At 43.6% G+C, this 11,753-nt stretch overlaps 2 protein-coding genes across 2 annotated transcripts; one reads left to right on the forward strand and one right to left on the reverse strand.

Annotated features, from left to right (window-relative positions):
* Positions 1 to 827: 827 nt before the first annotated feature.
* On the reverse strand, positions 828 to 8,028 carry utp4 (UTP4 small subunit processome component). The gene is made up of 17 exons (XM_070972261.1): positions 7,927 to 8,028; positions 7,575 to 7,741; positions 7,106 to 7,294; positions 6,907 to 6,991; positions 6,168 to 6,257; positions 5,831 to 6,042; positions 5,552 to 5,723; positions 5,271 to 5,362; positions 5,059 to 5,152; positions 4,654 to 4,718; positions 4,205 to 4,321; positions 3,600 to 3,756; positions 3,265 to 3,371; positions 3,067 to 3,162; positions 2,577 to 2,762; positions 2,312 to 2,422; positions 828 to 1,265 (listed from the first exon to the last, which is right to left on the reverse strand). The coding sequence occupies exons 2-17, from the start codon at positions 7,731 to 7,733 to the stop codon at positions 1,149 to 1,151; spliced, it is 2,049 nt and encodes a 682-aa protein (XP_070828362.1). The 5' UTR covers positions 7,734 to 7,741; positions 7,927 to 8,028; the 3' UTR covers positions 828 to 1,148.
* A 67-nt stretch (positions 8,029 to 8,095) lies between these two features.
* chtf8 (CTF8, chromosome transmission fidelity factor 8 homolog (S. cerevisiae)) lies at positions 8,096 to 10,977 on the forward strand. Its single transcript, XM_070972858.1, has 3 exons — positions 8,096 to 8,257; positions 8,585 to 8,708; positions 9,893 to 10,977. The coding sequence occupies exons 1-3, from the start codon at positions 8,238 to 8,240 to the stop codon at positions 10,172 to 10,174; spliced, it is 426 nt and encodes a 141-aa protein (XP_070828959.1). The 5' UTR covers positions 8,096 to 8,237; the 3' UTR covers positions 10,175 to 10,977.
* Positions 10,978 to 11,753: the final 776 nt, after the last annotated feature.

The raw sequence follows: 11,753 nt of genomic DNA on the forward strand, positions 1-11,753 counted from the left end.
GCAGTCTCCACTTTGTCTCAGCATGAAAACCAAATTCCGCTCATCCCACCCAAACACATGAGATATCACTGGAAAGACCAGGATGTCCTCTACAGAGCACACCAGGACTTAGCTGGGTAGCTCAAATGAGTCAAAAGATATAGACCAAAACCAAATGTCCACTACAGAGGGCACAAATGAATAGGCTGGGTCTCAGGAGGATATTCTACATCAGGACACCGCCACCTGGTGGCTACATGCAAACTCTACCAGCCACTGACTCAGAGGTATGACGTTATTAAAGTAGCTCAACAGTGGTCTCTGCTGGCTGAACAGCAGCTGTACCACAGGCTGCATTTGGTCGTCACTTATAGATGTATTTCAATGTGTGAATGTGAATTTAAAGCACAGAAACTCAAGTTTGTTAATGTGTGAAAATAGAAGAAGCAATGGTAGAAATATTCCATGATGTCAAAGGGACTGTGCAAAACTTAATGAGGCTGTGAGGTCAGCGAAGGGAGAGAAGGTAGACTATCTGCCTGATATCAGTCGACATCATCTGGTTCTCTGACGCTGCTATAAAATCCATCTGGAACTGTTGTCATAGCAACGAGTCCTTAAACCATGCAGATTATCGTAAAATCACTATGATCTGTTGGCGTAACTCACCATTGCATTTTCATAATGAAGTCACTTATCACAATAAAACAAAATCAAAGTATTTAAAAGCAAAAAAGAACCAAACCAAATTGTAGTTTGAGGAAAGATTCGGACTGTTTAAGCCAAGTGGAGCCTGATCATACAGTGTGGCATTGAATTTGACATTAAAATGGGAATTAGTCATTTGAACAGTAAAACTTTATATTTGTTTATTAACTGCAGAACTCACTGATGAAACTGCTCTTTCTGTTGAAGCTAATCTTTAAGAGATTTCAGTGACGTGAGCAAAAAACATTCAATTCACTTCTCAGTCAGACACGACTGACAGCAAATAGTTCAATTTATTACTTTATCAAAGCATTTCTTTACAAAGTGGTGACGCGTTAACGCTTATTGAGAATGATTTTAGATGTGAGAGTTACAGAGAATCAACACAACCAAGTAACAATCCTTTCCTCCAATATGAACATCCGGGCTGGAAATCCTCCCGGAAACCTGCTTCAGTTCATTTATGTGGCAAACTTCTTCTGCCGGACAGGTGCGGGAAGCTGAGACATGATGTCCAGCAGGGGGCGCTCCACCACAACCAGAGAATGGTCCTCCAGTAAGGTGACACAAAGGATATGCTGTGGGACCAAATATGAGGAAACATCACTAAGATTAGCAGGTGTTGTTGTTCTGTGAGTGTGCCATCCAGCTCTGCTCTGAAGCACGTGTCATCACTTGGAGGCAGTGCAGCAGTAAAAGCAGAGCTCCACTGTGCTCTAGTGTTGTTTTTGGCGGCCTGTTTTAATTTTAGTCTTAGTCTAGTCTTTGAGTCAAGTTGTCATTTTAGTTTTTATTAGTTTTAGTCACGTTCACACTCTTTTTCTCTTTTTAGTCTAGTCAAGTTTCAGTCGACTAAAAGTCTGAGCATTTTAGTCAGAATTATCCGTGACTATTTTCGTCTAGCTTTAATCACCGAAAACTGATGACATTTTTAGTAAATGAAAATTGTATTTTAGTCTCTTTTTAGTAATGCAATTCTATTTAACCCAGTCAATATAGTATAAGTATCTAGTAGTATAGACGAAACCAAAATTTTCTTTTAGCCAAACCCATTTCACAATTCAAACAAGGTTGTCTTATTATTATTGTTACTTTATTTGATTTGATTTTACAACATATTTATTTTAGCAACCAAAGCCGGCCGGCCGGCCATCAGTCCCGTTCTCTGTGTCAGCTGTCTGTCGTTAACCTTAACCTGCCACAGCTGGATCTTCTAAATAATGCCGCGAGTGGGAACTAATGCTGTGACGTCGCCTGCGACTGCGCAGTGCGACCTGATGCAGCCCCTGAAGTGAGACACGGGAAACAGAAATACTGCAAAATAATAATAACAACGCGACTGAATGAGACGAAATAACGTTAGAACATTTCGTCTCGTTTCGTTTCAGTCAACGAAAATGAAGAGACATTTTAGCAGAGTTTTTTTTGTGTAAACCACATTTAGTCTCGTTTTTATTCGTCAACCATATTGCATTATATATTTAATTATAGTTACCGTCACATGACCGGCATTTATGTTGCAGCTCGTCTCATTTTCGTCACGTGATAAAGGCTCGTTGACGACGATATTTAGTCCTAATTTTCGTTGACGAAAGCAACACTACTGTGCTCAGTATGACTGTACCTGGAAATTCTTGCATATCTTAAAGGCGTGGCTGTGTCTGATCCTCTCCTGCTCAGGGAGACTCCTCAGTGTCATCTGATTGTAGAACATAGTCTTTGCTTCAGGGAGGGGCTGCGCGTGGAGACAAAGACATGGAAATATAGTTATAGCAGTTTTTAATCACCAGAGCTGAAACAGCCTCCTCGTGGCACAGATGAAGCAGTTAGCATCTCTGGTTTTGGAGGCTTTGTATCAAAGTGGCAGACAGGAGTCAGTGCTCACATACCAGACTCTGGTCGATGATGCAGAACATGAACGTGTCGTGCAGGAAGATGTGAGCTGGGTTTCTGGGACTGAAGGTGATGTGGGTGACGGGCGTGTCCCTCTGCAACCACAGAGGGTGAAGTCCTTGTTTCTGCAGGTTCCGACTCCACTCTGTGTATTCTTTCTGATCCAGAGAGTACTCAAAGATCTGCACCACACACACACACACACACACACACACACACACACACACACACACACACACACACACACACACACACACACACACACACACACACACACACACACACACACACACACACACACACACACACACACACACACACACACACACACACACACACACACACACACACACACACACACACACACACACACACACACACACACGACAGGAAACACACACTGTATCAGCATCTGTGCAGCGTATCCACCTCAGTGTTATCTTTGAGAAACTTCACGTGCTCGTCTTTTTTTGAGCAGTTTATCACCTGCTGGTCGGCGTGCGCCACGACCAGGTTGTTGGTCGTTGGGTGGATGGCTATGGCTGTGGGACAGGAGCCGTACACGGGAACTGTACAATGAAGCTGCAAACACACACAGCAATAAGAGAAATGTGGCGTTACGATTCAAATTTTACCCTCAGAGAAATCACATGGATAGAGGAGAAAAGGTGAGCTCCGACTCACCTTTAGCTTGTGAAGGTTGTAGACGTGGATCTCACAGTCTGTGTTCGCTGTCGCGAGCCATTTGCCATCATCACTGGTGCACAGCAGATGCACTGGCTGGCTGGAGCCTGGACACAACGATGGTAAGTGGTTCATCCTAATTAAGTTAAAATGCTGCCACTCAAAGAAAATTTATTTTCCAGTTTTATCTAAAGAACAACTTAACACATCAATTTAAATTCAATATTCAAACCGGCTGGTCAGTTCCTACAAAAACGATGGGGAATGCATTGCTCACAACTGTACAATATTGCTGAAAACCCCATGAGTAGTTCGGACCCTGGACTCAGACTCACCTGACTTGGGTTTGAAAGTGTGAAGGTATTTGCACTCCAGCTGCTTGAGAGAGACAACAATGACTGAAGAATGGCTGGAGGAGGCAAAGAGTTTGGAGGAGTCAGAGGAGAAACAGAGCTGGTGGGCTGAGCGAAGGTCCTTCGGTAGTTTGGACACCTGCAGGGAAGAAGAGGAAGGAGACACAGACGGGTGAGCTTCATAATGGTCCTACATACTGACAGACAGCCTGTTAGGGGCTGTGTCCACCACAAGGTGAAAACACCCAGCTGGGAGCAGTGTTTTTTCAGGTGCTTTGTTTGCTATGATACAGAATATCTGTAAAAAAAATGGTTAATTTATGTGTTGCAAGTGTTTAATTTCACAACAAATACTGGATGTGAAAATGTTGGCGCAAGGTAGATCTCTGGATGAGGTGGATACGGTCTCTCAGAGTAGTGAACGTTTGCAGAAATCAGTTTTCCATTTAGCTTGAGCTCTACATAGAGTTGATGAGGATTACCCGTCTTCCTGTAAAGAATCAGTTTATTGATGGGCAAGGCTGTGAGAACAATGACTGATACAGAGGAGCACAAGGGGGCAGTAGTGTCGGTGCTGAGGAGCCCACCTTGGTGATGCTGATGCATTTGTAATGTAATCTGTAGAGACGGACACTGGAGACAGTGGAGTATGCCAGCCAGCCTCCACATGGAGACAACGCACTGCTGCAGATGTGATCCTCTCCCTGCAACAGTCAGCACACACACTCTTCATTCTCAAAGCTCAGAGGCTAAATAAAGAGGCATAAAACAGCCAAAGACAGGTCAACTGGTAGATATGTGTTTTATGCCTTCATTACATAGCTGCCAGCAGAGAGATGACAGGAAGTGAAGGGCAGAGTGAGGTGGCAATAACATGTTACAAGCTAGCGGCTTGCTAGCTAGCTTTTATGTTTATGTTTCCGACAGTGGTGTTATTTGCTGGAAAACCAAAACCAGCATACTAGCACTGCATTATTTAATTACTGAGCCACACAGATGTCAGGTTTCTACAATGTAAAATAAAATCAGTACACACCTTCCTCTTCAGCTGGATCAGTTTCTCTGGGTTTCTCCTCAAAGGTAGACTGTCACCAGGCACCCCTGTTCAAACATAGAATATACTGTCGCAATTATTAAACTGCACAACTGTTCAGTCAGATACAGGCATACAAACAGGTCAGGGGTGAAAAAGGTGGAGAAACTGCATTAAAACTAGGGGGTTCTGAGGGTACGCCCACCAGAAGAAAACAGACGTCCTAGGGCTAAAAAAGCAAACAAGAATCACAATAAATCGTAATATTGAATCGATATATTTACGAATCGCAATACATAACGTAAGGAAGTGACAGCATTGAATCAGGAGATGAGCATATCGTCTCAGCCCTCCTGGACAGCTAGCGACTGAGAGTCAAACTGCCTGTGAAGTGCATGTTTTCCTCACCGTGTCCATCGCTTTCCCCCACTCTCCACAGCTCTAAGTGATCAGGGAACTGGAAGAGCAGCAGTCCTCTATTTGCACAGCAGACCAGGCTTCTCTGCATGAAAGACAGACGGACAGAAGTGAGCATGTCATCACGGGAACAGCCTTAAAGGTGCTTTCTTAGACACTAAACTATTTGTGAGAACTTTCTCCTCCGCTGAACATGAACTCACGTGAGGGAAAGCTATTTTGCGCAGTGCTGATTCCTGGGTGTTCTTCTCCACCTTGTCCAGCAGGGGTCGCACGACCAGCTGGGTGTCCATACCTGACAGGATTACAAACACCAAAACATGTTATAGTTCACATTTAAGACAGCAGTCTGACTAGCTGGTGTGTTGTTGCATGACACCACATTGCATTATTGCAGCTGAACCAGACTCAAAGTTCTTATACATTATAATATTATAAATATAATATACATTAATGCAACACCAACAGCAGAAGGAACACTGACCTCCAGAAACCACAGCGGTGTCTGTGTGAACGAGCGCCCTCACGTCATGCGAGTGGTTTTTAAAGGTCCTAGTTCGGACCCATTCCTTATCCTGCTGGTCCACGGTGGACGAGATGAACTGAAACTGGACGACGGTGCCCTCTGACGTCCCAGCTACCACGCTGCTTTCATCCTGTTCAATATTCAGAGAACATAACTGACTGTGAGGTGACACACACCTAAACCTGCCTTTAACCTCTAAGCTGTGTAATGTGTCGTTATCCGTGGTGACACACTCACCCTTGAAGCAGACAGAGCCAGGACGTCCCACTTGGTGACCAGGTGAGTTCTGACCAGAGTTCCAGTGAGTCCGTCCCAGATCTGGACCTTTCCTGCAGAATCGGCGCTAATGATTGTGTGGTCAGACAGGAAGACGATGCTCCAAACCACAACCTCTTTGGTCTTGGATGCCCCTACACCTCTCTCCACCAGCAGTCTGTGTGTGGCGTGGCCTGAAGTCAGCAAGAGCAAACAGACAGTGAAAGATCACAATCACACCATCAGGGATATTCGAAGAATACATGGAGAAGTCTTCTGATGTCCATTTGAATATTTTAGTTCAGCTGCATCTCCTTACCCGTCTCCGCATCAAAGATTCTGATCATGTCCATCATTCCAGCAGCGATCAGTGTACCAGAGGGATGCCAGGACAGAGATATGATGCGACCTAGAAGATCACATAAACCAAAATGAAACAGTCAGTGTCAAGAAAGAAAGAAATTGCTCAAGTAGAAGAAAAATTACCATTCGACAAACTTACTGAAGAAAAAGCATAAAAGCACTAGGACAATAAAGTCTTTAGGTACTTTGTGTTTTCATATTGTTCAGTGTGCGAGGCCCAGAGATCTTCACAAAACATTTTATTCTAGTCCAAGTCAAGTTTCAGGTCTTTAGTCAAGAGCCAAGTCTCAAGTCCCTTTCTGGAATAACAGGTGTTACATCTGCTGCGCATCAGGTTAGAAACAGCCACTGTGCAACATGATTATTGCTGTAATAACACTAGAGCAGCCCACTGTTGAATGAAGCAGGGTAAGCCAATAGAGAGACCTGTGCACCAGTCCTAACGCCCAACAGGACTGTTTTATCCACCTATATTTAAAGAGGATTTCCCATATCGTCATTGATTCATGGCAGCTTGTAACAACGTCAACATAGAACAACACTGTCTGTGATCAATTAAGTCGAGGACAGTCTCCTCTCACTCTACCGCTCCGTCTGCTGACAATCACACATTACACTACTCACCCCAGAGTGTGTATTTATGTTTATGACTGCCAGCTGAAAAGCAAAAATAACAAATCAGCTCGTCATCTTACCTTTCTGCCTCTCAAGGTTTCTTTGAAACCGAATCCCGTCCTCCAGGATTTCAAACATCTTCACTGTTCCATCCTCACAACCGATCTGAAATCAATAACATTAATTCAAGCAACAATCAAAGCTGAAGGCTCGATGAGGCTCGACACTAATCCAGGAAACAAACGCCTGGTTTGGAGTTTCATATTAAACTTGACTGACTGTTAGCAGCGACCCCTGGCTGTTGCTAGTGATGGTCCAGATCGGTCCTCCATAGGCCTCCACAGTGTACCTGGGCCTCAGGTTCTCCAGGTCATACTCTGTGATCTCTCCATCCAAACCAGCGCTGAACAAACGCTGGCCCACCCAACACAGCGCCTCAACAGCCCTGCCATCCCGTCCTGGGATGACCTGTGCATCGAAATCAAAACAAGTGGGAGGTTAACACCGAACATCTTACCTCCTGTTTGAAGGATTTGTCTTATGCAGAACTCAATTAAGAAAATGAGCAATTTAGTGTTTTTTTTTTTAGTCAATCTGCAAAAGTACTGCTTCACACACATACACACTAGAACTCAGTGAAGTTTGAAGGTTTCCTGCCCTTTAAACTCTCATTACCACACAAAGCGTCATATTCAGCAGATGATTATAGACTGTGGGAGTGTTTTCTGGACTTCCTCTGAGCTCTGACCTTTTCTTGGAAGTAGTGGTCACGGAAGCTGAAGATCTCCACAGATCCATCAGCCCGGACTACAGCCAGTCGCTCCGTGCGGCTGTTGAACGCCATGGCTCTGATAGCACTGGGCATGTAGTCGAAGAACCGAACACGGTGCACCTTAAACTCACCCATTTTCACAACTGCGGGAGATACAAACAGCAGGTTAATGAAGTTGGTCGTGCGACAGCGAAGGCAACCTGTAAACCTGCAGTCCGCTAGCAAACCAAAAACCTCTCAGGTTAAACACAGAGTTCAGCGTATGTGTTCAGCAGTTTGTTTAAGTTCAACATTTTTACATTATTCGTCTTTATAAAACACCGTTTACCTGTTATTCTTCCTCCAGCGTCGCTAAAGTTTCTTTGCTATCCACTCAACACGCTGAAAAACACCAGGACCCACGTTGAAGACGTTTGAACCGGTAATGAATCACGGCACGGGGCCGAAGAAACGGAAGTGCGTCATCACGCTGAGCGTACGCACTGCTGGCGGGAAATACTACCGGATTCTGAACGCTGAAAGAGCGGTGTTTAGTTATTGTTTTACTGCTGAGCTGGGACCAGTTTCATGGACATGCGTTGATCATTTTTTTTGTTTTGTGTTAATGTTACGCGGCAGTCTTTGCTGTCTGGCAGGACAATGGTTCAAATAGTCATAAGGTAACGTACGAATGGTGAACTCCAGTTTATCTTCCTATTGCCTGGTGGAGCGGTGTTTTATGTAAAAGCTGACATTTTATTCATGAGGTGCTTCTGAGTAAAGTTGGACACCCGCCGACCCGAAGAGTAGCTCATGCTGATTATTAAAGATTTTGTTATGTTGAACGCACTGTATGCTTTCAACAATATCGCAGTATAAAATCTGAAAGGTAGCTAATATTTGAGTAGAGTTTGGTGTGACTGTCACTGTAATGCTCATCACTTGCTGACTGAAGTCTTTCCAGGTGTGCTTAGTTGATGCAGGTGTGTGTATGTGTGTTCCTGCAGAGGCAGTGTGGATGGCAGCAGTCCTCCAGAATGGCTGCTGGTGGAGCTGCAGGGGGAGATGATTCCCAGACACAACTCTGGTCTGGCAGGAAATGTCATGGGAGACCTGCTCTACACCACAGAGGTAAATAAAAGACTGAACAGCACACTTCAGATGCACACTACATTTTAGAGATACAATGTGGCCAAGCAAAAATAGCTAAGTTAGTTCTCTGTTTGAGCAGTTATAGTAAAATAAAAATGCTCTTCCAGAGTCAGAGGTGGTGTCTTCACACTGAAGACTTCATTCAGCAGTCTAAAATCCAGACATTCAATCAATACTGGCTTCACACAACGAATCAACTGTGTTTTCTGTAAGTTAATAGAGTACATCTACTCTTTCCTAAGAGTAGATTGTGATTGTGTTTTCTATGAAGACTCTAGTCAGTTTAGATTAATCCGTCAACAGAAAATTAATTGGCAACTATTTTGATCATCGGTTTTATTGTTTTTGTCATTTTTCAACTGAAAATGCAAAAAAGAAACTGTTTCCAGCTTCATTACATTTGCTGCATTTCTCCTTCTATTGTGACAATAAATACATTTTTGTTAGATTTTTAATTGCTGATTGGCCAACATTTCCCAGACCGAACATTTAATCAAGACAATGTAGGGCAGACTAATCGATAACAAAAATAATTCTTACCTGTATGTAATGGCCATTTGTCCATAATCCTAAACAAATAACTAACAAAGAATATTATCAAAAAATCTAATCTAAATAAAGCAAACACTTAAGTTAATCAAATAAACTAAGTTATTCATAATTAGAAAATTAAACTTACAACTAAAACTGCAACCAAAGACTAAACTTTCGAATAGCTCCTACACTGTTGTCCTGCTTTCAGTGGTTTTCCTTTGGTTGCTCTCTCTTGTCTTAAAGCAGGCATGTCCAAACTATTCCACAAAGGGCCGAGTGGCTGAAGGTTTTCTTTCCAACCAAGCAGCAGCACACCAGACTTGACTCATTTCATCAGCTGATCTCAGTCTTCAGACAGTTGATTGGTCAGACTGCATCCTCCGAATTGGTTGGAGGAAAAACCTGCAGCCACACGGCCCTTTGTGGAGTAGTTTGGACATGCCTGTCTTAAAGGCTCAGTGTGGTCTGCTGATCAGACACACTGTCGATCAATAAGTGTTAAAAACCTGGCACGTGTTGGCACTCGACACATGTTGGAGAAAACTTTGACTCGTGTTGCTCCAGCTGTAAATGGTTGTCAGTAGAGGCTGAAAAATTTACCCAGCTGTTTTTCTTCTTCCCTCCACCAGGGGGTGCCAGTGCTGATTGTAGGACACCATATTCTGTATGGGAAGCAGGTCAAACTGGAGAAACCCTTTGCTGTCCTCACCAAGCGCTCTGGCCATTCGCAGGATCGCCCAGGCAGCAGTGACAACGCCGATAACAATGATGATGCCACACAGGTACCCATGGAAACAAACCAGGACGGACCCGCCTCCACCTCTTACTCCGTGTCTGCTTTAATCAAACGAAAGTTAATCTTTAAGACGCGTCCCAAACCCATCATCACCAATGTACCCAAGAAGGTGTGACTTTTCCTCACTTGGTCACAGAGGTCCTGTGTGATGACACACACTGAACTGACCTCTGACTCTACACTCGAGTCAGTGTCGACCCACTCATGTTGCAGTTTGGTTATACATTTGTTGTACAATTGATCATTACCATCAGCCTTTAACCTCGACTGGTTCCAATGAGACTTTGAGGCTCATTTTAAGTATGAATGGGAGTCTTTCTGAAATCCATAGAAAATGTTTATAGTCCCATGAAGAGTAAATGTTGTTTTAAAGGCTTTTGCACACTGACAGGAATCACATTCTGGATGGAAGACTGAGTAACTGTAAGGTCTTTCTGAGAAGGGAAAAAAGCTTCAATCCTGAAGTATAAAAGGGACACAGCAGCAAAGTGTCCACCGGATGGCAACATTATCATATATTAAGATTGGATCAGACGTCTCTGCTGCACATGATGACAAGAGGTGGGTTCTCTTCAAATTCTGTGAATCCACTTTAACTGAAAGCAAATGTCCGTAAGTTGAACTCTGAACTCTGCTGTTGATGCTCCTATGAGCTGGTTTTAGGATCAAGAATAAGATGTGTAGAAGTGGAAGTTTCACATGCTTAATTTAATGTGATTATTATTCATGTCGAGACGCTGCAGAGTCATGTTAGAGCCGACAGACGGTTGATCACTACTCACTGTCTCATATCTGACACTGTACTTTAAAGATGTTACTAGGCAAAAATCATTCAGTCAATTGCTTGGAGGCTTAATGGGCACTTTGACAGTTTCAAAGATTTCAGTGACTGTGTTTGGAAAATAAAGTTTACATTTTAAAAAAAAAAGTCTAAGTTGACTGATTAATGTTATTTATAAATGTCGTGTAATTTTAGTTGCCTAACAATAAATTGTTGTCAGTTGGCGCTGAGAGACGTACAGTCTCTACGTAACTGTTTCATATGCCAGCATGAATCAAACACACCGGATGGGAATCAAGTAGCAGGTTACAGGTGCCATCTGAAGTTGCGTCACAAGTCTCAGAGCAAGTCTCAAAAAAAGCCATTTGAAGTTTTAAACCATCCATCCATCCATTTTCTGTGCCGCTTATCCCTTTCGGGGTCGCGGGGGGGGCCGGAGCCTATCTCGGCTGTCAACGGGCAAGAGGCGGATCGCAGGGCACAAACACACAACCATTCACACTCACACCTAGGGGCAATTTAGAGTCACCAATCAACCTAATGAGCATGTTTTTGGTCTGTGGGAGGAAGCCGGAGTACCCGGAGAGAACCCACACATGCACGGGAAGGCCCGACCCGGGAATCGAACCTGCGACCTTCTTGCTGTGAGGCACGCGCACTACCTGCTGCGCCATCGTGCAGCCCGAAATTTTAAACCACTACCAAAATTAGAAATGACAAAGATACCCCTGAGCAACAGTTAATGAAGAATATAAGAAAATGTGCATGTGTGTGTATACACATCTAAACATGTTTTTATAATGTTTCTCAGATGGCATGGCTCAGCACTTCAGCATTACAAAAACCAAGCCTTTTCACCCGAAAATGGTCACAGATGTGAAATGAAATGACACTCCTTGAATATAAAGCCCAA

The sequence above is a fragment of the Chaetodon trifascialis genome, chromosome 10 (assembly GCF_039877785.1).
Source record: "Chaetodon trifascialis isolate fChaTrf1 chromosome 10, fChaTrf1.hap1, whole genome shotgun sequence".
NCBI lineage: Eukaryota > Metazoa > Chordata > Actinopteri > Chaetodontiformes > Chaetodontidae > Chaetodon > Chaetodon trifascialis.